The following is a 27,935-nucleotide window of genomic DNA, read 5'->3' as shown; positions in this document are numbered from 1 at the left end:
CGCAGCTCTACCTGAGACCGTTTCGGCTGGACCTTCACCCTCGCCCGTGACTCCCCGACAGCACTGGAGTTCCTCAATTCTTATACAGCACACTCAATTCCTTTCGAATCGATGTGCTAGCTCTCACCGCAGCCAAACCAACCCGTCATCTCATCACACCTCCCGCGTCAACCCCCGATCGACTCTTCCGATTCCCTCCCGGTACCCGGTACTTCGAGATCGTGCATTCACTGTCCCCCTTTCGGGATTGCATTGGTTGAATAGCAGGCGTCCCTGTGGTGTAGGTTGACCTCTTTTCACCCTTTTCACCTGTTCCAGTCGACTTTGCTGACTTTCGCCCGACTCAGACAGTGCCAAATCACGTGCCCTGCGTCCCTGAAGCCATTGCCCCCGTGATCGAAACTTCTGTTCCTGGCCTCGCCACACCCTGTCGCCATGGCTTCGTCTTCTTCAAACGTGGTGGGAGTTCACTACCGAGTGGGCAAGAAAATTGGTGAAGGATCCTTTGGTGTCATTTTCGAGGGCACCAACCTTCTCAACAACCAGCAGGTTGCGATCAAATTCGTACGTTCTGCCCTGTCCTGACCTGCCCTGCCCGACCTCGTCGGAAACATCCTCCGTACTAACAGCAACTGCAGGAACCCCGCAAGAGCGATGCTCCCCAATTGCGTGATGAGTACCGGACCTACAAGATCCTGGTCGGATGCCGTGAGTACCCCCAAACAGGTGAAATTGTGTCTGCTTGTTTTGCTGACTTTGCCCCTTAGCTGGCATCCCCAATGTGTATTACTTCGGTCAAGAGGGCCTGCACAACATCCTGGTCATTGACCTTCTCGGTCCCAGTTTGGAGGACCTTTTCGACCATTGCAACCGCCGGTTCTCCACCAAGACCGTGGTGATGGTGGCTAAGCAGATGGTGAGTCTATCTCGAGCAACCCGTGTGAGTTTCTAGCTAATCAGTCCGACAGTTGTCGCGCGTTCAAACAATCCACGAGAAGAACCTCATCTACCGTGACATCAAGCCGGACAACTTCCTCATCGGTCGCCCCGGCACCAAGGCAGCCAACGTCATCCATGTTGTTGATTTCGGCATGGCCAAGCAATATCGCGACCCCAAGACCAAGCAGCACATTCCTTACCGCGAACGCAAATCTCTCTCTGGCACTGCTCGTTATATGAGTATCAACACACATCTTGGTCGTGAGCAATCACGAAGAGACGATTTGGAGGCCCTGGGCCACGTCTTTATGTACTTCTTGCGCGGTGGACTCCCCTGGCAGGGACTGAAGGCCGCGACCAACAAGCAAAAATACGAGAAGATCGGCGAGAAGAAGCAGACCACTGCGATCAAGGATCTCTGCGATGGATACCCAGGTACGTTTATTCCACCATTGCCCCTACACGGTCACTGGTTTCGCCAGCCCTCCGCCATGAATACATCTCCCTAACCAGAATGTCACAGAAGAATTCAACAAATATCTGAGCTATGTGCGCAACCTTGGTTTCGAGGATACCCCTGACTACGATTACCTGCGTGATCTCTTGACGCAAGCCCTCAAGAATGCCGGCGAGGTGGAAGATGGAGAGTACGATTGGATGAAGCTCAACAACGGCCGAGGCTGGGACTACAAGTCTTATACCTCGCAAGCTCATCTCCACAACCACCACCAGAGTTCATCCGGACGCGATGCCAACCACGGACAGCAGCTTCGCAACAGCCAAAGGCCCGGTGTGACGGCAGACCGTTTAAACGCCGCGCAGCCCCCGCCCCCCTCTCCAGCCAAAGCCGGAGCTGGGAAGACGCGCGAGCGCCCAAGCGGCTCCGCCGGGATGCCACCGAAGCGCCAGAGCGGGGGCCTGGAAGCAAACACTCCACCTACGTCCACCCAGGCACAGTTCCAGAACTCCAACGCACACCTTCCCGGTCGGATCGGGAGCCCTAGCAACCCTGGACTCGGTAGCCAACAATTGGGAGGTGCCGGCAACAATGATTCACAGCCTACTTTCGCCCAGAAAATCATGAAGGCCCTGTGCTGTGGTAGGTGATCTGACCGTGACTTCTCTCCAGTTTACGCTGCAGTCCGCTCATCCCGAGATCCAGGTTGAGCTCGAACTAATATGACGCGGCGGCACGTTCTGGACTGAACACGGCCTGATTTCCTTTGCTATGTCTGCCCGCAATGCTCGAATCACGGCCGAAGAGCAGCAAAAAAAAAAAGTCGGCATGGGATTGCCCTTTGTTACTTTCCATCTGGGTCATGTTTTTGTTTTCCTTTATCAGGGGCATTGGATAGTCGTTGTGCATCTTGCCAGTGATTTCAATCCCCCTCATCTGGCCCTCTCATCATCTTCATCATCCCTTCTCTTTCTCTCCTTCCCATTCGACACTTCCGCCTACATTCGACACTGGGTAGAATGACCTTCCTCTCATTGATGTTACGTCTCCCATCACTCTTTCATGGTGCCACGGCTCGGAACGGCAAACTTGAGAGATTTTTGTCCTGTGTTTTCGATTCTTTTTTTTCGTCACTATACTCGGCATGTCCCGTTTAATACCAAAATCTCGTCTTTTCTCAGCGCAGGCGGACTGTGAGGCTCACTGCTTCCATCGACCGTTTTGCATTTCTGCTCTCACCTTCTGCTGTTTGGAAGAGCTGATCCCGATGGTGGTATTTCCACTGGGTATCGTTGGATCGTACTGGTGAACATCAGTTGCTACACGATAGATGGGACTGCGCCGCGGGAGCCATGCGCGAAAACGTTTACTTGGACTTTGATCTCTTCTATGGTGCCTTGAGCGCAGTCGTCTTTTTCGCGTGCCTCCGCTGGCTGGGCGCTTTAATATCTTGATTCTGTCTGCTCGCCCTCCGACACTCCCCTGTTGGGCCATCTCTCACGACTTCCTCATATGCGTTACTTCAGCCATCTTTTGCACCGCGCTCAAAGAGTCCCTTTCAACAACTACATGGTCATGACTGTCTTGTCAGAGCCGGAGCGAACGCATATTGCATATATTCTCCTGGTTCTTCGACTCTATTTCCCTCCTCTCCCCCGCTTCACCTCTTGTCCGTGTCTTTTGTTGTTTTGTTCTATCCCTTTTGAATCTATTGCCCGTGTCTATAATCGTCCATTGTTTCTCCTTGCTCCATTTCAGAAGCGAGTTTTTTTATGTTCCGGTAGTGTTTGGCATAAGATAGCATTGTTTTGTTTTTGTTATTGTTCGAGTTCCTTTTTCCAGTTCCTGTTCTAGTCATGTCTGCTTTTCCGTATAGCGTACATACTGCCTCTCGGCGTGGCGTGATAATACATTTGTGTGTCTATCCAGTTCCCCTCGTAGATTCGATTCAATGTGATGCACACCTGCAAGTGTGTCCTGACTTAGTTCAACCTATCCTACCTCAAAACTATTCCTGCCCTTCAAGTTGGTCTGGACCCTTTCCCTTTAATCAATACCACACTAGCCAGTTTCAAGATATCTCCACACTTGAAACTTTCCACTTGAAGATCATGATATCACAGAATGCCATGTTCCCAACAACTCGCCTCGCCATACCACACCATGCCACATCTGCAGAGTGACATCCACGCAGTACACACCCCGTCCATACACATTCCACCAAGCCAGTCCCATCCAACGAACTAACGCACTCCCATCCCGCGTGGCAACTTCTTCACACTCCACCACCTCCCGCCGACACCATAGGAAAGTTTGATATCACCATCACGCCTGCAGGTACCTACTATATCAAGCCAGCCACCGAAGGATAACGACCGCATTGCCCAATAACCACCCGACAAACCCACACACCATGACCCCAGACCACAGACCTCCCCCCCCTCTACAGACAGGCAGACACACGACCGACAAGCTAATATTTTTCAAATGCCCTTCCTAGCGCCCTTCCCCGCGATACGGGGGTGAAAGTAAATACCACCCGTGAATCCGGCATCAGAGCCCTCATTGGCGTAGATCTACTAGTAGATTACTGTACATAATTTTGACCCTTCCCCCTCCTTTGCCGCTTTTGTCAAGTGCAGACAGACAGGGTTGTTGTTGGTTGGTTATCTTACCCCGACCCTCCTTGCTTGACGTAGTCTTCGATACTATTCCTCAGTATGCACGACGCTTTGCTTTGCTAGGGTCGGTTTAACCCTAGTTCAAGTTAGCATCCAGACTATGCAGCTTGTTAGCTCTAGCTAGCTAGTCCTCGCATACCTAGTACTCTATCGCCCATATATATGGGATGCATTAGATTTGGCACCGACACCACGATGATCCCTACTTTTATCATTCTCACACCGTAAACAGCATACCTACCATATCCACCATCAACACAAGCACAGCCAGAAATTCCAACGCAAAGGCAAAGCAGAGAACGCAAGGCTAGCTAAGCCAGGACAGGCAAGGCGATGTAATGCAATGCATACTGCAGTTCCCTCTAGTCCAACCCACACAGCAGGTAAACATTCCCCTCACCATTCACCACTCGCAGTGTTACCGGCGTAAACGGCTAAACGCACATACATATGACGAGACGATGCAGGCAAGGCGGACACTGCTCCATAGGTAAGATTGAAAAACCGCACAGCTAGCGGTATAAAAACCCCGCTTTCTGGGGCATCGCATCGCATGGCATGGCGTGGCGCGAGGTCTTGGCGGTTGGTTAGCGTTTCGTGGCGGTATTGCCTGGGCGATTGGGTGGGAGAGGGGGGGGGGGGGTCTGTGGGTGTGTGTTGTGTCAGTGGGCTGATGTGTTTATGATCGGCGTGGCTGTGTTGAACTTGAAGGGGGTGTTGGTTGGCCGATGATTTTAGCGTGGCGTGTGAACTGAACTTTCTTTGTTGTATTTCTGTTGTGCTGTAAGAAGAACGAAGCGAAGTACGGAGTAAAGTAAACGGGCATTTCTTTCTTAGGTCGGGATGGAATGACTTCTCGGGCGTTGCTGCCTTTGCTTATCTGCGGTATACTAGTCCCTCTTTAGTGCTAGTGTCTGTTCTTTTCCGAATTTCGAGATGTGGATGGCCGATGGGGTTGTTCGAGCTTTCACAGGGGTGTGTTGGCAGATTTACGGACCGAGGTGGTGTCAGGGTTGATGTCCACTTCAAGTTTTGACCGAATGTGAGCGGGGCCGGGATGGTAGGGCTGATAGGCCTAATGCCTTTGCTTTTCTTGGCTGGTCGTTTTACTTTGGAGCTCAAGGTGGGGTGTACTTGGCGATATTTTAAATCATGTATGAGAATAAGGAATAAAGCGCAGCGCATTAATTTCGCATTCTCTGCGATGGAAGTTTGAATCTAGTCCGGCCCACTGGCCCAGGTGAATATCATTATAAGGCACGTTTGGTAGAAATGGCACATGGCCCTGATCATTCTGTCTTCAATTCAACTAGAATGCTAGTATGGGAGGATACCATGTATTCCATTTCTAAACAGTAATGATTACTCCAACCCTTGACCACTTACGAAAATAACGGACTTACAAGAGATGCCCGGTACCAGTAGCTCTGACCTTCTCAAATGAGAATACATATCAACCTTTTCGGGCCAGGAGAGAAAACAAAGTGGACCCTGAACCTTGGAAGCTGCACGTAGCTTCTCAGACTTCTCTAATACAAAAGTAATATCAATCAGGCCTCAATTCGTTAGGCGAAGCCGTCCAAGATATGCGTTCTGATCCGGAAGAGGAAAAAAACTCTGTAGAAAAATCCGACCAAACCCAAGAACCAGACACATCACTTTACCAGAAGCCACAAGTCAAGTAGTGTAACCGCCCTGGAGATGGATGAACGAATGGTCCGACAGACCAGCAAATGCCAGCATAAACAATCTTAACAGCTGACTCTTGGCTCTGCAGTCTCATTTCAAACCCATGCATTTAAGCCTTAACAAGTCGCGCAAGATACGCCATGCAGCAAGTGTCTACATATACTAGTACCATTTGCGTTCGAGAACACCATCGAACTTGAACGTACATAATTCCGAAAATTAAACCTCCGCCCAAGCAGATCTCTAGCGACTAAGGAATCCCAAACCCGGCAGCGCCAATTTCGCGATATCTAAACGGATTATTCAACTAGTAGTACGACTGGTAGGCACTACTAGTATCTAGAAGCTCCCTCCTGGAATTGGGCTTCAAGGGCTCTCTTTGTCTGGTACTATCTATGCCATGTATCATTCACCTCGGTCAAATACTACATATGACGTGTAGATCGATGCTGCGCTGGTTTCACGAGTCTAGAATACATATCGCATGTCGCACTAGTACGCAGGCGAGCAGGGCCCAAGCCCTGCAACCCGGTCGGATTTGATATCCCGACCGGGCTTCGCATTCTGCACGTAGCGGCAGGTCTCAAAATCTGGACTTGAGATTGTATTACACATGAAGGTGTGGTGTTGGTATTGGTATTGGAATTGGAACTTGAATTGGTTGTGGACAGTGGATAGCACAGCCTGAGGTCTTGTTAGTGATCGGCAGTGGCGATATATCAAAGTAAGTTATTCTTGGAAAGTAAAAATTATCTCGTAGAGGATTTGGGCATGGTAATTCTAAGTGATACATTTCGCAAAGGTATGAACGTAGGCATAGGAGCAGACACATGGCCAAATGAATGGTTAGATTTCAATGCTAGTAACCTTCAGGGGTGCTCTGGCTGCCACTGACCCAAACAGCAAGCAGCAAGGAAGGGAAATTGGGACTCCAAACATGAGTCGGACTCGATGTTCTCCGTCCTTGAAAGGAAAATAAAGCTTGACATTACATCGTAGCACAAACCAATTAATGACACGGCTTCCCTGCACTCATCTCTTGTAGTAATGCTACAAGACACAACAACGTGTTGAACAAGCACTTTTATGATGACGGCTGAGACACGAGGACAATATCATGAAGATTGTGATATCATATATCGTGATTCACATCCACCTAGGCAGGAAGATTCTCAGCATCGAACCATGTTATATGATATCACAATCTTCGACACTGTCGTATGTGCAACCTTGAAAGTCAATACTATTAGTACTAGTAGTATTTGACAAGTACGTCTATAATAGAATTGAAAATATCGCCTTTATCGAACGGAGGCTTACAAGAGCTCAAAATACCTTCCACAATCTTGGAAGTGTAACTACTAGTACTAGTACTTTTGCCAAAAAAGACCAATCTTGGAAGAATCGCTGAAGTTGATGAATCATCTAGAGAAAATGGACCAGGCAGGCAGCTGAGGGCAAGCGAAACTTCCGAGTCACTCGGATTTTGGTAAATTACAAACGCGCAGGCATTCCTCTCATTGAAAAATACCTTCTGTCAACACCTCAAAAGGATATTTAGTGTATTCCAAGGTTGCCTGAACCGAATAACCACTATTACTTACTATATCAAGAATAGAAGTGTATACTCTCTTTCTCGCCTGCCTATTTGTTCACAATTAATCATTTTCTAAATCGTCTATTGGAACCCGGCAGACTGGATCCATAGCAATCACTTGATCATCCCGTCCCAAACCTTTCAGACAGAATATTATTAATTCAAGTTCGAGACGTTCTCACAAACCACTGGCATCATTCATTCACTCAATGATCCTCACAGCAAAGTTTGGATAATTACAAATCCAAACTTCGCTTAAACGCATCCATTCCTTGCCGTCTTGCCGGCTGAACAGATCAAAAACCAATCAAAACAGACGGTGGCTTGAAACTCAGCCATCCCCCATGTGACAAGACAAACCGCGGGGAAAAAAAAGGATATTGTATCCCTTTGCAAGGTAACCAATCAAACAAGTTCAATAGCGCCAATCGTCCAAACGCAACCATTCCCCAATTCGATTCGATTCACATCTAGCGACCTGCCATATCCATCCAATCCCACCCACCCATTGACAGCTCTGGTTATTCCAAACTTTGAAAATCGCAATTACTTTTTTCTTTGGAATACTCTCTTCCCACGTTCTAGCTTGGTCGATCCCATCCGATTCTCCCGGTTATGGCTGCCTTGGCCACCTCCGATGAGCCCGCCCGGCCATGGCATGCAGCTTACCCCACTCCAGCGTGCCAGGCAGCTGCCTTACCTCGCCAAGAACTTCTGCAGTGGCTGGAGGGTGCGAAGGTGAATGGGAAGGACTTTGTTTTGGTGGATTTGCGACGTGATGATTACAAGGTCAATCCGAGCCGTTAATCATTGGTAACAATTCCAAGCACGAGGAATGTTAACGTATATATCTGTAGGGCGGTACAATTCGCGGATCATTGAATCTCCCAGCTCAGAGTCTTTATCCGACTTTGGCAGCGTTCTACGCTTTAGTTTCGAGTAGTGGGGTGAAGAATGTTGTTTTCTATTGTGGTTAGTTTTACTCCTCCTCTACAATCCTGATCACTGCCCACCTGGGCAGGTGGCAGAGATAGGGTGCTGACTTATTTTCTCTGCTAGGCTCTTGTGGAGGTCGGGGTACGAGGTCTGCGGGCTGGTTTGCCGATTACTTGCAGGCTGTAAACGACACCTCCATCCAGAGCATGATCCTCGAAGGAGGAATTAAAGGTTGGGCCGCGGCTGGGCCGGAGTTTACTAAACTGATGGACGAGTTTGATGCAAGTGCATGGAAGAGGTAATTGCTCGGATGACCAGTCGATTTGCATTGTAAATACAAGTAGTACATATGAAAAGCGACTGCAATTAAGGCTGCGAGCTACTAGTACGAGTATTAACAAAGTATACTAGTAGTACACCCCCGGAGGTCGTATTCTCACTCCGAGTCTTGCATATCACTTAAAACATGCACGATGTTATCGGCATATACTCAACTTCCTATAACTATCGAGTGCACCACAGATCAAGTCAGAGTATCTGCAATACCAATTAGCGCCGCCTAAAACGCTAAACTAAAAATAAAGCCGATGTACTTGTACTTATGCAGCAGAATGCTCCCACGGACGATCAAGACAATGCCTAGACGTCACGGTCTCAACATGAAACCAGCGCTTAGAAAATGGGGGCCAAGTCGTGGCAGACAGAGTCGCGTATTCACCCCACTCAATCCTGAGCATCAAGCAATGTATCCCTACCTGCCATCCCGGCAAGATCATCGGAGTCCGCCATTGCAACGCAAGCCCAACCAATGAATGACCATGACAACGACCACGACCACGACCACGCCGGCTCTAGCTAAGCACCACCGCGAGGCGAAAATAGAAGACAACGCAAGGCTCCATCCAGATTATGGAAAACGGAGTACAGTACATACATACTCTGTGAAGTCCACACGGTACCCATCTCGGATCTCCAAGCTAAGTACGTAGCTCCACGTCTGTCCGACGTAACGGAGTAAATCGATCGAGATCGAGGCGCCCTCGACCTTGGTCTCGAACTTGCACGTAAAATTGCAAAAGTAAAAAAAAAAAAACATCAACTGACTAGCGCAGATCTTCCAACCATACCCATGGTTACATACATACGTTCACACCATTCCTGCTACAGAAAGTACATTCTGCTTTCCCCCCCCGGTGTCACATCCATACGGACCCCGCGCAACTGGGACCGGTCGGCTCATCGCGCCCGGATACTTTTGGCTAAGTTAGTGGGGTGATGTTTTGCAGGGATCATGATTGATGAAGAGTTGCGATGCATGGGACTAGCGTCATTTGGGAAGTGGATGAGGAAAGTAGGTTTACATACTTTTGCATCTGTATTTGCATTTGTAGACCAGCAGCAGTACTCTGTGAACCCTGATACAGATATACCCTCAAAGCACAGAGATAGCCAAGCTCGTCAACTTAATGAATCAAAGGATGACGGAACCAGCTGCTTACTGTCTGTACCTAACCCCGATAAGACTGAGACTAGGCCCCTCAACCCGGGAAAATAGCGGGCTTACTCTGTAGTGCAGAGCGCCCAAGGTGTTTCAAGTAGCCGCTCTCATCTCGAAAAGGCTGCCACTCTCCCGTGCTCCACACTCTTCCAATTCCCTTCCTTTCCCCCATTGCGTCTTACGTTCTCCCCGAGTTTGCGTATGTACGGAGTATGAGATGTTCTCCGTGCTCCGTATGGTCTACTCCTGTAATACCATCTACTACGCGGAGCCTGGAGATAGAATAGTGGAGAAGATCCCGTGTCGGCCTAGAGTCTTAGCCAGACAGGTTCTACGGATCCTCCCCATAACAGGATATGAGCAAGGGAGTGGGATGGCAGAAATGGAGATCACAGAGAAGGGATGGAGTGGACTCGATATGGAGTCCTTCTACAACACCAAAAAAAGAAATCCTGATGCTTGATCCAATTCCTTCGCAAGCTTCACGTGAGGGAAGATCCATCCAAAATCAAGATTTTGGCCGATATTGTGGAGCTCATGACCTCATTTGCGGCTTCTGCCGTGCGCTCCGTTTGATCGACTGGAGTCGTTTTGGTTTAGACCGGTTTTACTGCGATACTGCGAAGACTTTAGGCTGTGAAGGTGCGGGCCTTTATTTACTGTGGAGACATTAGGAAATTGGCGCCGGTCTTTTTGGGCGTGGAATACTCGATGGTTCAGAGTTCAGTGTAGTCTAGAACATTTTTCGATCGGAGTGGGTGGGGTTGTACACTCCGTACGCCATACACTCCAGGGCTCCAGGGCTCCAGGGCCTACGCGAGGAGAGGAGAGGAGAAGACACGCGCTGATCGTTGATTCCGCCATTCGCTCGCCAAACCACGCAAGTTTTAGAATAGCGGAAATGATTTATTCCCGCTGCACGTCATGGGTTGTCGTCGTTCGGCCTTCTTTTTTGTTTTTGCTCAGGGGCTGATCTACATACTCTGTACTCCATAGGCATACTGTGTAGTCTCTAGGTTGTGGAACGCTATCGATGATTTCGCAATGCAAGAATGCTCTCGAACTTCTTGTTCGGTATGAGTATTTGTATTTCCTGCAGAAGCAAAAATAAAAACAGCATGAGAAACAAAACGGGGAATGACTTGATCCATGCATCTAGAAGGGCTGGTTGGCAATTGGTGTAACGCGATCCTCATTCAATTATTTTCTTTTCAACTTGAACTCTCTTCAACTCTGCCTACCCTGCACGCCCCTTGTCCCCGTCCCCGAGCTTGTCCTGATCGAGCCCTCGAATCCCCCCCATCTGGAGTGCAGTAGTACTAGTCACCCCCCCCTCATCAGGCCAGTGGACACGAGACACGAGCTCTAAACCTTACTGCTCCAAGATTGGCACTGGGACGAAAATGAGGCCGCACTGGTCACATTAAACCTTGAACCATGCACTTGTCCCCGCTGGCGTGCACGGCGTGGCCTGTGCCGGAGGGTATATCGTATGCACCCCAGTGAAAGGAAAGAGGGGGGCGATTGGCCGGGGTTGAGGGGGGGGGGGACTCCCTGAGAGATAGGATTGGCAAGCACCGAGCGATATCCATTCCGTAACGGTTCAGGCGTGGACAAGGTATCCGTGTGAGCGACCAAAGACAGACCAGGTCTAAGATTCGACATGGGACAGTGCGAGAGACGATGTGGGGAATCCTTGCTCGGGGGAATTGTGGATCGGGATCTGAGGTGCTGGATGGAGGACTGGGCGGTTGCTAGTGTGTTCTCTAGCGTAGCGCTAGAAAGGTTCTGCTGTTCAGGTGGCCCCAGGCCACTTGACTAGCGGCGCAATTATGCACTAATTCGTGTAGCTGCAGCGGTGGTGTGGGGTTGGATTGGTTGTGGAGGAGATGGCGTCTTCTCGGCGCAAAAGAGCTGTGCCTGGGCTGTAAGCTGGGCTGCACGAGTGAGGAGAGCTGATGTTAAAGGAGCTCGAGCTGGAGCTGCTAGTCACTAGTACTGCAAGGAGTGTGTGGTTTGTTAAACTGGTGAACCCTGCCGATATCGTTTTGATGTTACAGAGTATGGAGTATGTTGTGTTGGGTTGGGGGGGAGGACCCTGATCACTCCGGAGGCCTCTGAGATTCTGTGGGATATTCTGTACGTCCAACATTTACAAAGTATGCAGTGTCTATCAAGTACTCCGTACATATGCCCAAATATTCCAAAAGTGAGGAGCTTGATTATAGTTCCGCACCAAGGGGTTCATGCTGTTGCTTAAGCTTATACCCAAGCCAACGCGGGAATGCAGATCTGCCTAGCTCATCGATGAGCACCAGGATCCGAGTCAATTCATTTACATATGACGAGTAGAAGCACCGTCTCTGGTAGGTTGAGATAAGAACAACAGTGTAGCACATGTGTTGTAAACCCAATATTGCGACCGAGCACACCATACGATACAAGAGCAACATCCATCCGTACAGCAGATCGAGGCCCCCTCCGCTCTCGGAGTCAAGCCTCAAGTGGAGTCCGTCTTGGCTCTCGGTTTCACTCGGCCAAGTGGTTCACCGAACGGGGAAACAGGTGTCGGAGTCAGAATAAGACTCCGTAAGAGTACTCCATAAGAGACGGGCACACGATAGGGGAAGTGACAAGTGTGTCGGGATAAATAGGAAGCAGGGCGCCTGCGATATCCCTGCAACCAGCCTGCTTGGCTGCATAACGAACGTGCGCGTCTAGTCGACGCTGTGTGGCGGATCAGAAGTAAGGTGGCGAGATGGGATGGGGGTGGTTCTCGAAGGGCCAAAGAAAGAAGCCGAACGATAAAACTCTGACGTTCGTGTTCATGAGTTCAGGCACGAAAGGATCCAGGTACCATGTATTCGTATCTGTCACGAAAGGAATCAAAATTTTTTTCTTTTTCCTTTTTTCTTTCTCATTTCATTCGGGGGTCCCGGCGGGTGTGGCGATCTTTGGGCGATCGAGTGGTCCACTCGGTCAACTCTGGAACTCGCAATCTCTGGGGTCGCGGATATCTTCGGCTGGAATACAAGTGTGTGGCCCTTTCTGCCTTGAGTGAAGTCGTAGGGATGTGAACAGACCACCTACCCCTGGCTAGCACGTAGTATCTTCTAGTGGCATGCAGGAAGATTGGGTTGAGCGCTACACAGCTATTTACAGAGGCTACACAGGTTACACAGGGGCTAGACACATTCTTGCAGTGTTTACTCTAACTCTTACTCCGTACTCCGTACTTATTGAGGAAGATCTGGATGGGATTCTCTTCTTTGACGTGACTCACTTTACGAGATGAGGAAGTGGATGAGTGGAGGAGAATGACTCTTGAGTGGCTGTACTGTAACCCTAACCTTACACTCGTAAGTATTATTCATTGAGATAAGCCCAGCGGCAAACCATGGTTAGATAATTTTTTCTCATTTCCCTTTTTGAGAAAAAGAGTGGAGCCTTCTAGTGGCATTCTAGAATTCTAGAAGATGTCCGCGACCGGCCATGTCGTATCAGCGATGGCGGTGGCTTTCATTGGCGGCTTATGGCTGACAGATTTTGCCTGAGATATGCTGTGATGCCGTATGAGATATTTTTTAGGACTAATTGGACCTTTGACGATTAAGGTGTCTGTGGGTATAGAGTCGCCACTGAGAAATCTCAGCTGGAGAACAAACAGAGTACTTCGTACTCTGTTATACTGTGAGGTATGAATTAGGGCTATTTGCTACAGTACTAGTACGGAGGTGTAACCTTGGAAGTATTGAGTGCTCTATTGAAATTTACATGACATTTACACATTGTGATGATAATGATGATAATGATAATGATAATGATGACAATAAAGACTGGAGTGCTCCGTAAGTGACAAAGCTTTCCAAATTCCAGGATCGACAGGGTGAATCCATGACGCGAGCGCTACGCAAGGGGTGTGGGTCTCGCTAGAAGTGAGTATCAGTGAGTACCCTACGTAGTACGGAGTATATACATATTAGTATCTACATATACTATAGTATAGTGTATGGTATATACTGGTAGTATCGAGGATACTATCCTACCTTTTATTCCAGTTACTCTATACTATGTACATATCTAGGTAAGGACCATACTCGATCTTCTAATCCCAGTGCCTAGTTCTCAAAGTGAAAAATACCCAATACCCAATACATACCTAATACAGACAGCCCCACGATCACCCCATTCCTGGTCACAGTCTAACCGTATTGAACGTATCCACCCTTATCCTGCAGATAGGATACTAGTAAGTAACAATACACGGTAATACCGTATTGATCCAGAATGATTCCAGAACTCTTTTTCCTTTTCCCTCGAGGCTTTACTCTACTTTACTTTACTTCTATAATCCACTTCCCTACCATTTCAACATCACCATTTCTACATTTTCACCCTCTCACACTCGCACTCCCACCCTCACATCCACTCACTCACACCTATCCAGCTCATGCTGCCCTTCCAATAACCATCACCAATCTGGACTATCGTCCAGCCAGGGGAGGCCCGGTGAGAAAACGCCCCCGGTCTCAGGCACCCCGCCGCTCCCTCTACGCCATGCTCAAGAAGAAGTCGCTATCTCCCTCATTCTTCTGGAATTCCACCCCCAGTACAACGCCGGAACTGTCTCCCACCTCTTCCGACAGCGATTCAGACGAGGACATGGAATCCTCTGGCTCCCGACCAGTCAGCCTGGCCGTCTCGGCGGGAGCCTTCTGCCCCATGCGCCCGACCCTGAACGACGTCCTAGCCAACACTGCCCCACCCCCTTACACTTTGAGTGCTTTCATGGCCTATCTCTCTCAAAATCACTGTCTGGAGACTTTGGAATTCACTCTCGAGGCCCAGCGCTACCGCGATACCTACCTCTCCTTCGCCGAGCGCCTGGGCCAGTCCACCCTCACCACGGAAACCCCGGAAAGTCAACATCTGCGCATGCTCTGGCAGCGTTTATTGACGGCCTACATTTTCCCCGGTGCACCAAGGGAAATCAACCTATCCAGTGAAGTCCGAGATGGTCTACTCCGCCACCGAGACGTTTCTCTCCCCCCCGGTGCCAGAAACCCTCGACTCAGCCGTGAAACGCATCCACGATCTCATGGAGGAATCCATCTTCCTCCCCTTCCTCAACGCACACACCATCTCGCCCTCAATGCCGCCCATGTCTGAGCCCCCCCTTCAGCCACGAGGACACAATTAATCTCCCCAGTCACAGTCTGGACGAGAACCCAATGAAACGAGTTCGATCCCGCGCCAGACGGACATCCCCCCCAGTCCTCAACAAAGGATCTCCCCGCAACAGGCGTTCGCTCGAATCTGTCCCTCGGTGCCGTTCACGCCCTGGGGAAGCGAGCCTCGGGCGCTCTCCTCAGTACCAGCGGCGAGTCGGTTTCCCTCGCTTTGACAGACGACTCAAGTCCGCAGTCCAGTCCAACGGCAGAGGAACCAATGACACCACCGACCACACCTCCCGCCAGCGATGCCAATCTCTCCATGCACAGCCCCCGGCTCCGCACTGAGAACCCCTGGAAAAAGATGGGCATGAAGCTGGGCTTCAAAAAGCGATCCGGCGGCGCCAGTGGCTCCCGCGGTGATCCTAAAATTATCGGTCTCGACTACTGATTCAACCTACACCTCTCTTACGAATATACAAACCCCCCCACACTCCTCCTCATCACTTTTATGACCTCACTTGTCTCAACAATACCTCACCACCTCACTCTGACACAACTGCATGAATGGCATCAAACGACCCGCTTGATTTTTAGCGTTTATTGGCGGTGTATGAGAGCACGATGCATCAGCATACGAAACACGGCGTTACTTTGCCCTTTTTTTCTCCTTTTCTTTTCAACACTTGTCAATCTTGTCAGCGACATGTTTTCTTTGTCATTTTCTTCAACGTTCGCGGGAAACGAAACGATCATACCACATAGACGGAGCGCCCGACCCGTCCTGCATCTCGCCGCTCAGTTCAGCTCAGCTCGACTGGCCGAGTTGGATGGATGCGTCGGCGTTTCTTTGACTTTTTTTTTTTCCCCTCATAGGATCCGTCGACGGATCGTTGTGTTGATATTATGTTATCTATATACGCCTTAGGCGTTGGATCAATAGACTTGATACCCCCCTCTACCTACTCCTAGCTTCGAGACGTAGCGGCTTGTTGATGCAGTAAAAGTATACTAGCAGTCTCGACGAAACTCTGAACCGGGGTATCGTCGCAGAATCGATAAAAAGAGACCGAGCTGCGACATCCAGCTTGAAGGCTTTTGATGACGTTGGGAGAGAAGCATACATGCACGCTTCCATTTTCGGCCATGATTTCTCGCCACCACAACTTTATGAAACATTGGAATAAGCTAATGTAGTTACTAGTAACTATTTGTACCAGCAAGGTCTCAATCAGTCAATCATATTCAAGGCTTTCTCAGATCAATAGTCCACACTCCAGCAGACTAAATCAAATGACACTGTCCACCCATCACTCGCCGCCATGGATATCTACATAGCCTACGTAATGACACAAACCACCACAGCCCGCAGAGCCAGAAGACCAACCAACCCATCCCCATCAACGACTTTCTAGACAAACCCTCCGACCAGCCCTAACTTCCAAGGCCGACAAAGTCACATCCCACCCCTTCTCTCCCAACGCAGAAAGATAGCCCTCAAACCGGCCCTCATTCAATTTATTCAGCGTTTCGGAGATGTAGCCCAGCACTGCGTCGTCTGTCAAGTCCGGCTGGGACTGGGGCTGGGACTTCGGTTTGGCCGGTTCACTTAGTGCGCGCGCGACGATCAGAGCGTGACACCAGGCTTTAAGCTGGGTTTTTGTCGTCGAGGTTGGTGTTAGGAGGATTGAAGCGTGCCATTTGCATTCTGCATGGCCTTGGCCTTGGGACTGAGATTGATATTGCGGTGTTAGGTAGAGGATATACTCCTCCTTTTCGAAGAGATCTTTCAATGCCTTAATCGGGATATTAGTATGGAACGCTCTAGTATTAGTGTCTTTCCCAATATCCGCCCTCCTTCGAGCAAAGAACTCCGCCAACGAGACACCCATCTCCGCCGAGCCGAGAGATTGACGACTTCGGTTCCGCACCCAGAAGAATGGGGATCCCTTTGCCAGGATACGTTCGTCTAGTGCGATCTGTGCCGGCGTTGGAATCGCCAGATTGACAGCTTTCTTCTTGGCGTAGTTGTCGCTTTCGATTATGGTGGAGAAGACCATGCTCGCGCGTTGTCTGTTCAGACTGGTCATTTGCACCGAGCGGACGGCTGCATAGTTGAGACTCAGGTGACTAGCCAGAAGGAAGAGGAGTGCAGCCCAAGTCATCATGAAGCCAGTAATATGCGAGACAATGACGGAACCAACCTAGACAGAGACATCAGTTCAGTTCAGTTCAGTTCAGTTCAGCTCGGGAAGAACCAGAAAGACATACCAACATGCCAAATAGCGAAATAACAGTTTCTTGCGAAGAATCTTTCTATACAGACAAGTCAGTCAGTCAGTCAGTCAGTCAGTACAAACAAGCCAACCCAACCCCACTGCCACCGCCACTGCCACTACCAACTCACAGCATTAAGTTCCGCCAGATTCCCCCATTTCGCAAAGTGAGCACTGAGACTAGCCTTGGAGCTCCCACCCGCAACGCCACAAAGAGCGCGCAAGACCCCCGCCGCACTGAGAACGCTTACACGCATGACACCGGCCGGAACCATCGGCGAGAGACAGTCCATGATCATGGCGATATCGTTAAAGACATCCGCAGCGAGACGGTAGGTTTTACACTCCGGTTCCAGCGCCGTGCCGACGCGGTGCGCGAATAGGATCGTCGCGATGCGGCCGGATGTATCTTGTAAGATGTGCAGGAGGAGTGCATTTGTAGGGGAGGCGTCTACGTTGCCGACGCCGATACCTGTGTGTGCCAGTGTCAGATAGATGGAAATGAGGTGGCTGCTTGCATTGCATTCGTACCTTGGAGAACTGCCCTTGACGACAGCAGACCGGCGATAGAGCTGCAGAAAGCCTGGAGAGAATCCTGCAGACGTTAGTTAGCCTTGATGAGTTAAGGACGACCTGGTCACTCACGTAAATTTGGTATCTGATTGATTAGCATGGGAAGAGATGGGACGGTAATGAGCTCGATGCAGCCTCAGGGAGAACATACGGTAGATAATCACTCGTCACACTATCCGGGAATCCAGAAGGAAGAAAGACATCGCAAAGTAGAGCAATCAGACCATCTTTCGACCACGAAGATGGCGGCTTGTATGTAGGCTATTTGTTCCAGTTAGCGTTCAATTCATGCGATGCCTCGATACAAGCGTTGCAGCGACATTGACGGCAGAGCAGAGCAGAGCAGTGCAGTGCAACAGCCCAGACCGAGAGGAAGAATTACTCGTCAACAAGTATCCCAGTGAAGTGGACATGCCATTGCGCGAGCTTCGGGATGAACCTGACGACCCGCATCCGACGAGATCAGAGGGTGGATCCATAAAGGAAAGCCCGGGAAAGAAATGGCATCTATAGGATCCCGCTCGACTTCTCAACCGAGGGCAATGCATATTGGACAATCGGAAGACAAAGCTGAGGTGTTGACGTACCGAGATATCCACCCTCGCGGGGAATGTTTGGATGAATCCGAGGGTTCGGAGTAAATAAAGACGGCGGTGTGATTTTCTGCTTCGTCTGTTTCGTGCAGAATCAAATGGTCTGCCTGGGGTGGCATGGTGAGGGGAGTGAAGAGTGGACTCTGGAAGTGCCAGTGTAGATGCTATGGGACTTTGTGCTTCGATGATAGCTGGCCTTGGGGTCAAGGCGGGCACGTGCGGGGACGCGTTGGAGTTGTGATGGACTTGACAGAGAGGGAAGATTACAAGTGAGTTTTAAATCTACAGTTACAACTACAGTGGTAATTAGACAGTCTCTTGAGTAAATATTTCTTTATTGTTCGGTACTTCATAGCCGAATATTCACAGTGCCAAAGATAGTCTCCAATCCAATCCCACCGAGTCCAAATAGAACCCGTCTATAAAAGGTGCACTTTTAACGAGCAGCTTGCGCTTTGAAAAAAGGTAACGGTGATATAATCAAAACCCCAAAATCAACCCCAGCGCCTGGTTCGAGAAAAGAAGAAGAAAAAGGTTGATCCCAACGGGAAGAGAGTGGCAAGAAGTGGAAGTGTCCCATAGATCAATAGTATGGGGGATATATAGCTTCTTGCATCCGGCGAATAATTGGCACTCTTCAAGGAGAATGGGTGATCGGGGGTGTATCTCGATGGCGATGCGATGCGATGCCTGCATCTCGTATCGTATCATATCGCACTTCGCGCGTCGCGTTCGCGTTCGATTCTTACCCCATCACTGCCATTCCCATCGCGTGCCACAATCGCCGGCGTCAACGTGCATAATGAAAGGGTAAAAAAAAAGAGACTGGGCACCAGCAGGGTATCGTGGTTCTATTCAACGCAACTTCCTCAAGAAGTGTGGTAGTCCGTCGCTCATGAACATGAACATGGGTAAATTATCTGTGCCGGCAGATTTTCCGAGGCGGACCCGAGTCGAGCCGAGCCGAGTCGAGCTCGGGATCCGCGAATCCATTCAGGATTTTCTTTTTACGCGTACATGCTGGCACCGCCGGTCTCAATGGCCTCCATCTCGGCCTCGGTGAAGGTCAGACGACCGAAACGGGCAGGCAGTTCGGTGCGATCGAAGAACTGGCCGTTCTGGGGGCGGATGGGACCCAGGGCGTGGCCGGAAGAGCCACCGATGCCGCTGCTGGAGGAGCGACCGAGAGGACCGTGCTGTTGAGCCTTGGCGCGGTAGGCGGCGAAGGAGTCGGGGAGAGCTCCGATGGGGGAGGCGGGGTGGACGCGAGGAGTGTGGTCAACGGACTCTGGAGAATTGGAGGTTAGCTGGTGGTTACGGGGGATGAGGGTTCCAGTCCGGTGCGGGAGAGACGTACTAGGGACAGAGCGCTTGCCGACGAAGCGGATCAGAGGGGTGCGGGCAGCACTGCAGAGGGCGAAGGTGGCACGCATTGTGATGGTGTGGTGTGGGAGGTGTAGAGGGTGGAAAGGTGTTGTGTCGAGGAGATGTAATTTCACGGGGGGGGGCTTGTGCGAAATTCAACGGGTCCGGTAGTATCCGAACCGACCGAGACGCGACCGAGAGTGAAGTAGTGAAATTGAAGAGTTGAAATTGAAAGAGGAGTATCGATGGATTAGATTGAAGGAAGGGATTGAGAGTAGAGTATAATGGTGAGTGAGAGAGGGAGAAAGAAAGTGGGAGGAAGAGAAAGATAAGAGGAATACCTTAAGAATAAGAATTCGGGTGGTTACCGCATTGGGCCATCCGACACCCACCGGAGCCGACGGACTACGGAGTGACAAAGTATCCCTGCAAAGTATTTCTCCAAAGTACCGAGTACTCCTCATCACTCGTACTTTGCCATCACACAATCTTAACTCTACTGGGTGCTCCTCCCACCTCCTCCCCCCTTCATTGGTAGACGGCGCCGCGGCCAACTCCTCCGTTCTCCTCCCCCGCACGCCATTGAAACCATTTTCCGATGCATCTGACACACTCCCTTCCCTGTGCCCCTCCGATCTTGACCTATCTGGAACACCCGGTGAAGCTTCTCCATTTTTGAACCTCACAGGATCGTCCTGCCTTTCTGGTCCTCCACATTGCCGAGATCCTCCACTGTACTCAGTGCACAGTCTGGATTGTGTGGTAGGGCAGAGTAGACCCGGACCCGCTGATGCACTACTCTGGTACGGAGTACTCCATACCAGTATCTATATTAATCTATGTCTAGAAAGAGTACTTTGTGCACTGTATGTCCACTATACTAGTATGTGTACGGAGTAGAACTTTCCAATCCATCTGGGCATCTGAATGACCTGTGCCCATAACTATCTTGTACACATGTGAAACCCGATCCCTCTGTACTCCTCAACCGTGCTGAGAATTATGCTAGTACGGAGTACGGAGTACAAAAGTATTCCGTACATAATCAGGCGATTATTTAGTGCCCTGGATCATATTAGCAATTCCCCTTGCTCATAGTTTCCGATAAGGCGCCACCCGAGCCCTTACCCTGGGACCCCAAGGCTTACCTAAGGTAGACCCTGACTAAACATCACCCGGATTCTCCCGCTCTTTTGTCAACCCACCTTGGACCATGCACGAGCTGTTGCTATTCGCCTCGGTCCCTATACACCAACATGCTGAGCTCCTTCAACAGCTGGCTGGCCTTACGGCTATGCAACCTCGCCACTGCTATGAACGTCGTCTGATCTTCAAGGCTTATCGCAAACCCGGCGTGGCCAATGCCCGCGTCGGCGCCAGTCAAGATCTGCAGTCGGGGGACCTGCAGCGCGTGAACAAGATGTTGAACGGTGGCATGTTCTACACCCAGGTCGTTGGTCCCATCCAGTCCACCGACTTTGCAGACCCCTCTGTAACTGCAACCGCCAATGCGAATCCGGATCCGAATCCGAATGCCAGCCCGCTCGACCCCGATACCGATACCAAGATGGATGGCATGGACTCGGACTCCAACATCCCCCGGTCAGCATATGATTTTGATCAGCAGTCCTGGCAGCTGGAGTTCAGAGATATTCCCGAAGCAGGTACTCGGTCCGCGGTCACGTCCCGAGTCATGGCGACCGCCGCCCTCCCGCGCGGAGACATCGTGCCATCCATGAATGCGTGGGGCTATAGGTTAGTGGCGTGATCTTGATCTACCCGGATATGATATCGATGGTCTAGTCTAGTCTAGTCTAGACTAGTCTTGTCCATGATCGATTCATTCACCCGTTTGACTAAGCTAACTCGTCATTCTCCAGCTTCGTAACCGAGTATCTCGTCGAGGGTGACATGTTCATACACAACGACATCGTCATCAATCTCCACCGCGTCCTCCATTACCCAACCATCCCCGGCGAGGAGACCCAGCCCCGTCACCAGATACCAGCGCTCCAGCAGATGGCTCCACTGGAGAAGAGCGGGAGTTATGTCCTGCAGGCATCCATGACGGTCCACGACGGCAGTAATCAGGAGACAATGAAGACGGCGTCGCAGCACTTGTTTGGGTTGCGCGAACAACTCAAGTCGGCCGTTCGACTGGAAATGGCCGATCGATTGTCACTGGATACTCGGGTTAAATAGTGATCTCTTGTTTAAGCTTGTATACAGTCAAGCTTTGTCTTGCACCTGTGCTGGCTGTCATGAATTTGATACCCGGAGAGGCAGCCTCCGACCTTGACTCAATAATATTGTGGAGAGTAGAAATAAATTCAATTAATGAATGGATAATTCTAAGCTACTATCCATGTCTCTTATATTCCTAATTGTATCTTGACCAAGGCTCTTGGTCTCCCACTGTCACTGTCAATTATGCCACTTTGGGCGGTTGACCATGTGACTTCGTGAACCAGCGCGTTCAGGCGCGTCGATCATCTCGGGACGACTACGCTTCACTTCACCTCACATCCCATCACACATTTCACTCCGCCTTCATCTAATCAACATCACCCATCAGCCCCGGTCAAAACCTTCACCACGTCTCCACTCAACCGAGCATTAAAGATGGCCCCGGGGACAGTGAAGCGTACAGCTTCCCCCACTCGGTCAATCTCCCCACCTCCACTCCGGCGCAAGGTCGAATCAAGCGTCAACAGTAAGAGTAATGCAGACCCAACTGAAACAATGCGCTAACCTATACCAGAAAAAGCAATGAACTCATTCTTTGCTCCAACTTCACAAAAGAAGCCTGGACCTATTACATGGCGGGCCTTGGAAAAGGGTCTGGTTATTGGCAAACACTCGCCTGAGGCGACGAGTACGACACTTCCATCGAAGAATCGGAAAGTCGCAGCCTTTGATCTTGTGAGTTTATTCTCCTTGGAAATACAACGAGTCTGGAAAGACGAATCTTGCTAATTATCCTGTCTGAAAGGATGGAACATTGATCAAGACTAAGTCCGGTAATAAGTTCGCCAAAGGAGCCGACGACTGGAAATGGTGGGACGCGGGCGTTCCGGGGAAAGTTCGGGAACTGAGTTCTGAAGGGTGAGTCTATTGACAGTGTAGTATCAAGATAAGATCCGGATGAAGTCGTCCCATGGCAAAGACTGATGAATGGGCCTAGATTCCAAATCGTCATATTCTCCAACCAGTCGAAGATCAGCTTGAAAAAGGGAAAGGATGGCGACATGCCGGCTCTTTCCAATTTCAAGAAGAAATTGACCGCCCTCATGACGCAGCTAGATCTTCCCATGAGCGTGTACGCTTCCACAGAGGCCACAGAGTATCGCAAGCCTCGCCCGGGAATGTGGGCTGAGTTTGTGGATGATTATGATCTTGACGTCGTTGGTGTTGACATGTCGAATTCGGTTTATGTGGGTGATGCCGCTGGGCGGCCTGGTGATTTTGCCGCGACAGATCAGTAAGTGTTCCCGCGGATCCAAGTCCGATTGATTGCTTCTTGTCTTGTTTCACTCGATCTAACTGTGTCAGTGGTTTTGCCGCTAATGTCGGCATTCCGTTCAAAACGCCCGAGGAATTCTTCCTGGGTCAGGACCCGGTCGAAGCATCGGGACTCTTCGACCCTAAGGAGTATATTGAAACGAAACCTGAGACAGGTATGTTCTACTTCTCACAATAGATATACCTGATCAATGAGATACATGGAAAACCGACTAATCCTGGCAGAATTCCAACGCAAACATCCACTCGAAATTGTCCTATTCTGCGGCAGTCCAGGCTCTGGAAAGTCCACCTATTTCTGGAACAATCTTGAACCCCTCGGTTACGAGCGTGTCAACCAAGATATTCTGAAAAGTGTTCGTCGGTCTATAATGCTTCAAAGTTCCTCGCTAATCGTTCAACAGCGCCAGAAATGTCTCAAGGTTGCTCGTGAATTCCTCGAAGCAAAGAAATCCGTCGTCATTGGTGAGTCGTGTCATCCCCATGTGTCTGGTTCTATTTCCTGCGGTGTATCTCGCTGCCATCCTTTGGTCAATTTCAACCCGAACGCACTTCCACTGGACACATCACAACATATCGATCCACTGCTTATGCTTATTCTATCTAGACAACACAAACGCCAACCAAGAAACAAGAGAACACTATACAACCCTCGCAAAAGAACTCTCCATTCCAGTCCGCGTCATTCATTTTCTCTCCCCGCCAGAACTATGCAAGCACAACGCCACCGTGCGCGCCGCCAATAAAAACCTCGTACGTTCCCTGAAATTTCACCAAAAAGCCCACAGCAACCCATGGGAAAAAGAACACCATTCAAGGCAAATTCTGTCAATATTGCCTTCTTATGGAACTTTTCCCTGGCTTGCTCTAAATTTAACCCAAGCGAAATTCTTACTGACGTCGTCCCAGAACCCCGAATCCAGAATCTCACTACCGGGTATCGCTTTCGCGGATTACAAACGCCGATACCAGGAACCTACCCTTGACGAGGGCTTTGAAGATATCCACCCTGTTCCGTTTCGGTTTGTCGGGGACGAAGAAGCGAAGCGGATTTGGGGTCAATACTGGATTTGATGGGCGCGAAGCTATAACTTCAAGTTAAATTGAGCTAGACCCGAGACGCGGCTGTCTATGAGAGCTTTTATTTCCGGCTGATCTTGTCTGGATTTCTTTGGAGGAAATCCGCGATCAGATAAAGGATGTGTGAAAGCAAAGAGTTAGTTGGCAGGCATATTGGCCAATGTGGATCCCAAGGCTTTCTTCTTTCATCTCTGTCGATGGCCTTGACAAATGTCCAGGGATCGAGTGGGTGAAAATGCTCTTATCAATGTCCCGACCTGCAGTCTTCCTAAGGTTATCTTGGTCTGACCGAGATTGCTGTCAGAGTGTTGATGTGACTGGATCATGAAGCAGGTGACTTCGGCTGGATCTATAGAGTATTTACAGTTTCAGAGAGACTGGTGTATTTATATCTACCCAAATTAGACAATTTCTTTACAGAAATTTGGATTCAGAGTATGTTATTCCTACTACTCACATTATAAAATTAACTTGGCGTGTGACACGTGACTGGAGCGTCTAGCGCTCGCGATCCCCCCTAGATCATTCAAGTTTATATTCAATCGCACGAGACAGATCAAAAGTTCCAATCCCCATAACTTCTGCAGAAGAAATCTCAAGATGGCCACTGCCTTCAAGAAAGCTTTGACTCGGATAAAATCTCGAGCTTGGCTCCCAAATTCTTCAAACACGTTCCTCAAACATACACATCTCCCAATGCACAGACAACAGAACAGGCAGACTAGTAGTATTCGACCAGAGGCTTCCATACCGTATCTCTTGGAGACACCTTCAACTCTGGCACATACAACTTGAAATTGATGAGACACTAGGCCACGGGCAATATTCTACCGTCTGGTTAGCCAGGGATTCCAAGTGAGTGTAGTTCCAGTTCTCTACATTCATCAAACATAAATCAAAACAAAGAGCCCAGAGATACGTAGCGCTTAAAACACTTAGAGCCGATTGCTACGGAGGCTCGCACGACCTATTCGAACGAGAAATTCTCTCCCAAATGACAAAGTACAAGCTCATGGCCTTGTAGAGTCAAGTGTGGATCGTGCGCGAAAAGCCGGCTATTGTACCACTCTTTCATTGCGTCCAGACTTTCAAAAAGCAGATCCTCGGTGTCAGGAAAAAGAAGGCCGCGACATGCACCCCCATACAGTGACTCCGGAACGGTATACCGCAGCGTTGAGAAATAATATAAAACACTTGCAACCCTTCGTATGGAGCTAACATCTTCCAGTGGATCATTGACCTTTCCGTTCATAACCTCCATCAAAATGTACCCCCAGCCTCGCTCATCACAGAAGAATTCATAGACGCGTGGGATACGAAATTCACGGCTATCCACCAGTCCATAGGCTAGCCTCTGATTCTCGAACTCTTCTTTTGTCACATCCGGGCCTCACTTCACAACTTGATGGTCAGATATTCTGATGATCCGTTTACCGTATTGGCTAATAATACTGCCAGGTTCCGGATTTGCACAAGACGCGATTATGGTGGCTCGTTGGGAGTCTTCAAGATGCGTCATGCTTCTGCAATAAAGCTGCAAACATGAATGGCGACTACTAGTAATTTAGGGGCCTTGAATTTGAAGAAGAGGAAGTTTTATATCTAGGCCGTCAAGACAGTCACACAGTGAGAGATACAGTAGAAGAAGGTGGGTGTTCTTCGAAAGGTGATATAGTAAATGGCAATGCAGGGCGGTGTGTCAGATATGGTGGGTGCTCAGATCTACTCAGTGAACAAAAGCAGCGATCACCGAGCACTGAAAGAAAAGACAAAGCAAATGGGAAATCCGCCCTCGGTACGTAGGTATAAAAAAATATGAAGAGTAAATTACCTAAGCTAGCCTAGTGAGTAATATAGGATCCCTAAGTTAAAGTTTAAATTCAAGTTGGGAACTAATAGACAAATTCTGAATTTTGGTCAAGTTTAAACTATCTCGGCTTCAAGTTAAAGTGGAGACAGAAATGATTATTTCTCCCTCCGCTCCCGTCGGACGAATAGAACCTCCGACCGAAAATAGAGTTTCACCTATTAAAATGACGATCTTGACTTCATCTTCACTTTGATATGACTCGGGATCAACCAACTTAGTTTCTATTACTCACCTACTCCTGAAAGTGATCGAGATGCTTTCAATCAATATCCCAAAACACACCACGCCCAACGAATATGAGCTAGGCGAAGTCCCTTCCCTATCCATCGACCGACCCACCGACATCTTGATAAAAGTCCACGCCGCAAGCATCAACCCAATTGATGTGAAAAAGGCCTCGGGTATAACCAAGGCAGTTCTCAAGGATACGTAAGATCTGATCCGATCTCCGTGGACGTGTAATTTCTCAATCTAACTCGTGTACAGCTTCCCATATAAAATCGGCTACGACTGCGCAGGAACAGTCCTAGACACTGGCTCCCAGGTAACGCGCTTCAAAACCGGCGATGAAGTCTTTGTCCGATTGCCGGAATGTCACCGTGGCTCGTGGAGCGAGATTGCGCGCTCAACGGAGGAATTCGTTGCGCTGAAGCCGAAGGGTCTTTCTATGGAGGACGCTGCTTCGATTCCACTTGCAGCTATGACGGCTTTGCAGGCGCTGAGGGGATTTGAGGGGGATCTGGAAGGGAAGACTGTTTTTATTCCTGCAGGTTGTATGTTTTCCCACTATTCCGAGTCTCTGTCAACTTGTGTAAGAGATAGGTATTAACATCTCTTCCAGTGGGTGGTACTGGCCTTTTCGCATGCCAGCTAGCCAAAAACATTTTCAAAGCTGGAAAGGTGATCACGACGGTTTCCACGGCAAAGGTGCCGAAGGTGAAAGAGCTCTTAGGCGAGGGAGTCGTGGACGAGAGTGAGTACTAATCCTAGACTCGACACGCCAGACAGGTTTTGGACCGGCCTGCAAGAAAGGAAAAAGAAACTCACATCTCCCAGTAATCGACTACAGAAAATCAGATCCAAAAGAGATTATCCCCGCCCGGTCAGTCGACTTCATCTTCGACACAACCGGCAACGCGATGGACTATCTCTCCCTAATGCGACCAAACGGAGCAATAATAACCGTATCAATCGTAACCTCCGGAGACGTCCTTCAAAACTCCAGTGTGATGCGCCGATCACCCGACAAGACGGACAAAGCAACAGTGCCCTTCCCCATCCGCATCGCGCTGAATGTCATGGATAAAATCCGAGTCATGCGTGCGTCTCGATATGGGGTTAAGTATGCGTCGATCTTCCTGGAACCGAATGCCACTGATCTGGACTTGATTCGGGGGTGGGTGGAAGAGGGAAGGTTGAAGACTATTGTTGGAACGAGTGTTGATGCCAAGGATATCGGTGCGGTGAGAGAGGCCTGTCAGGTCGTTTTTGATGGGAAGGGTGGTGTTGGGAAGGCTGTGATTGTATTTTGAGAGAGATGATGGATGGTGAGAAAATTGTAATATTTGGTGTTTGGATGTCTTTTTTTTAGATTGGGACTTCGGGAAGAGATGAAATAGTCTTCAAGGGTATACAATAATCTAGTGTTTGATTTCATTAACTCTTTACGACGAAAATATCTAATCTAT

The 27,935-nt window shown here is 49.5% G+C and overlaps 8 protein-coding genes across 8 annotated transcripts; 6 read left to right on the top strand and 2 right to left on the bottom strand.

Annotated features, from left to right (window-relative positions):
- Nucleotides 1-435: 435 nt before the first annotated feature.
- N7533_008213 (casein kinase I) lies at nucleotides 436-2,046 on the top strand (the record flags this gene model as incomplete). The annotated part of the gene is made up of 5 exons (XM_057104863.1): nucleotides 436-564; nucleotides 639-708; nucleotides 768-916; nucleotides 969-1,374; nucleotides 1,463-2,046. 5 exons carry the CDS (start codon nucleotides 436-438, stop codon nucleotides 2,044-2,046), a joined length of 1,338 nt encoding a protein of 445 aa, XP_056959820.1.
- Nucleotides 2,047-7,948: 5,902 nt separating this feature from the next.
- N7533_008212 (putative arsenate reductase (Arc2)) lies at nucleotides 7,949-8,601 on the top strand (the record flags this gene model as incomplete). The annotated part of the gene is made up of 3 exons (XM_057104862.1): nucleotides 7,949-8,152; nucleotides 8,221-8,335; nucleotides 8,423-8,601. Coding segments are annotated over 3 exons (498 nt in total), but the record flags the coding sequence as incomplete, so codon positions are not given.
- Nucleotides 8,602-14,354: 5,753 nt separating this feature from the next.
- Nucleotides 14,355-15,419, top strand: N7533_008211 (regulator of G-protein signaling domain-containing protein; the record flags this gene model as incomplete). Its single annotated transcript, XM_057104861.1, has 2 exons — nucleotides 14,355-14,960; nucleotides 15,072-15,419. The coding sequence occupies 2 exons, from the start codon at nucleotides 14,355-14,357 to the stop codon at nucleotides 15,417-15,419; spliced, it is 954 nt and encodes a 317-aa protein (XP_056959818.1).
- A 949-nt stretch (nucleotides 15,420-16,368) lies between these two features.
- Nucleotides 16,369-18,296, bottom strand: N7533_008210 (RUS1 family protein; the record flags this gene model as incomplete). Its single annotated transcript, XM_057104860.1, has 7 exons — nucleotides 16,369-17,172; nucleotides 17,240-17,284; nucleotides 17,376-17,716; nucleotides 17,776-17,839; nucleotides 17,890-17,902; nucleotides 17,969-18,078; nucleotides 18,138-18,296. The coding sequence occupies 7 exons, from the start codon at nucleotides 18,294-18,296 to the stop codon at nucleotides 16,369-16,371; spliced, it is 1,536 nt and encodes a 511-aa protein (XP_056959817.1).
- A 1,121-nt stretch (nucleotides 18,297-19,417) lies between these two features.
- N7533_008209 (alpha-ketoglutarate dehydrogenase subunit KGD4) lies at nucleotides 19,418-19,843 on the bottom strand (the record flags this gene model as incomplete). The annotated part of the gene is made up of 2 exons (XM_057104859.1): nucleotides 19,418-19,698; nucleotides 19,768-19,843. 2 exons carry the CDS (start codon nucleotides 19,841-19,843, stop codon nucleotides 19,418-19,420), a joined length of 357 nt encoding a protein of 118 aa, XP_056959816.1.
- Nucleotides 19,844-20,988: 1,145 nt separating this feature from the next.
- N7533_008208 (mediator of RNA polymerase II transcription subunit 18) lies at nucleotides 20,989-21,977 on the top strand (the record flags this gene model as incomplete). Its single annotated transcript, XM_057104858.1, has 2 exons — nucleotides 20,989-21,530; nucleotides 21,656-21,977. The coding sequence occupies 2 exons, from the start codon at nucleotides 20,989-20,991 to the stop codon at nucleotides 21,975-21,977; spliced, it is 864 nt and encodes a 287-aa protein (XP_056959815.1).
- A 420-nt stretch (nucleotides 21,978-22,397) lies between these two features.
- On the top strand, nucleotides 22,398-24,371 carry N7533_008207 (putative DNA 3'-phosphatase Tpp1; the record flags this gene model as incomplete). The annotated part of the gene is made up of 8 exons (XM_057104857.1): nucleotides 22,398-22,488; nucleotides 22,537-22,697; nucleotides 22,768-22,880; nucleotides 22,960-23,256; nucleotides 23,328-23,452; nucleotides 23,523-23,762; nucleotides 23,905-24,050; nucleotides 24,207-24,371. The coding sequence occupies 8 exons, from the start codon at nucleotides 22,398-22,400 to the stop codon at nucleotides 24,369-24,371; spliced, it is 1,338 nt and encodes a 445-aa protein (XP_056959814.1).
- Nucleotides 24,372-26,500: 2,129 nt separating this feature from the next.
- N7533_008206 (NADP-dependent oxidoreductase) lies at nucleotides 26,501-27,779 on the top strand (the record flags this gene model as incomplete). The annotated part of the gene is made up of 4 exons (XM_057104856.1): nucleotides 26,501-26,676; nucleotides 26,734-27,020; nucleotides 27,089-27,220; nucleotides 27,304-27,779. 4 exons carry the CDS (start codon nucleotides 26,501-26,503, stop codon nucleotides 27,777-27,779), a joined length of 1,071 nt encoding a protein of 356 aa, XP_056959813.1.
- Between the last annotated feature and the right edge of the window lie 156 nt (nucleotides 27,780-27,935).

This window comes from Penicillium manginii (assembly GCF_028828005.1).
Source record: "Penicillium manginii strain IBT 31320 chromosome Unknown utg000005l:1.0-5665137.0:1.0-5668048.0, whole genome shotgun sequence".
Lineage (NCBI taxonomy): Eukaryota > Fungi > Ascomycota > Eurotiomycetes > Eurotiales > Aspergillaceae > Penicillium > Penicillium manginii.
The sequence above is the reverse complement of the archived record's forward strand: the minus strand, read 5'-3'. Positions and strand labels throughout refer to the sequence as shown.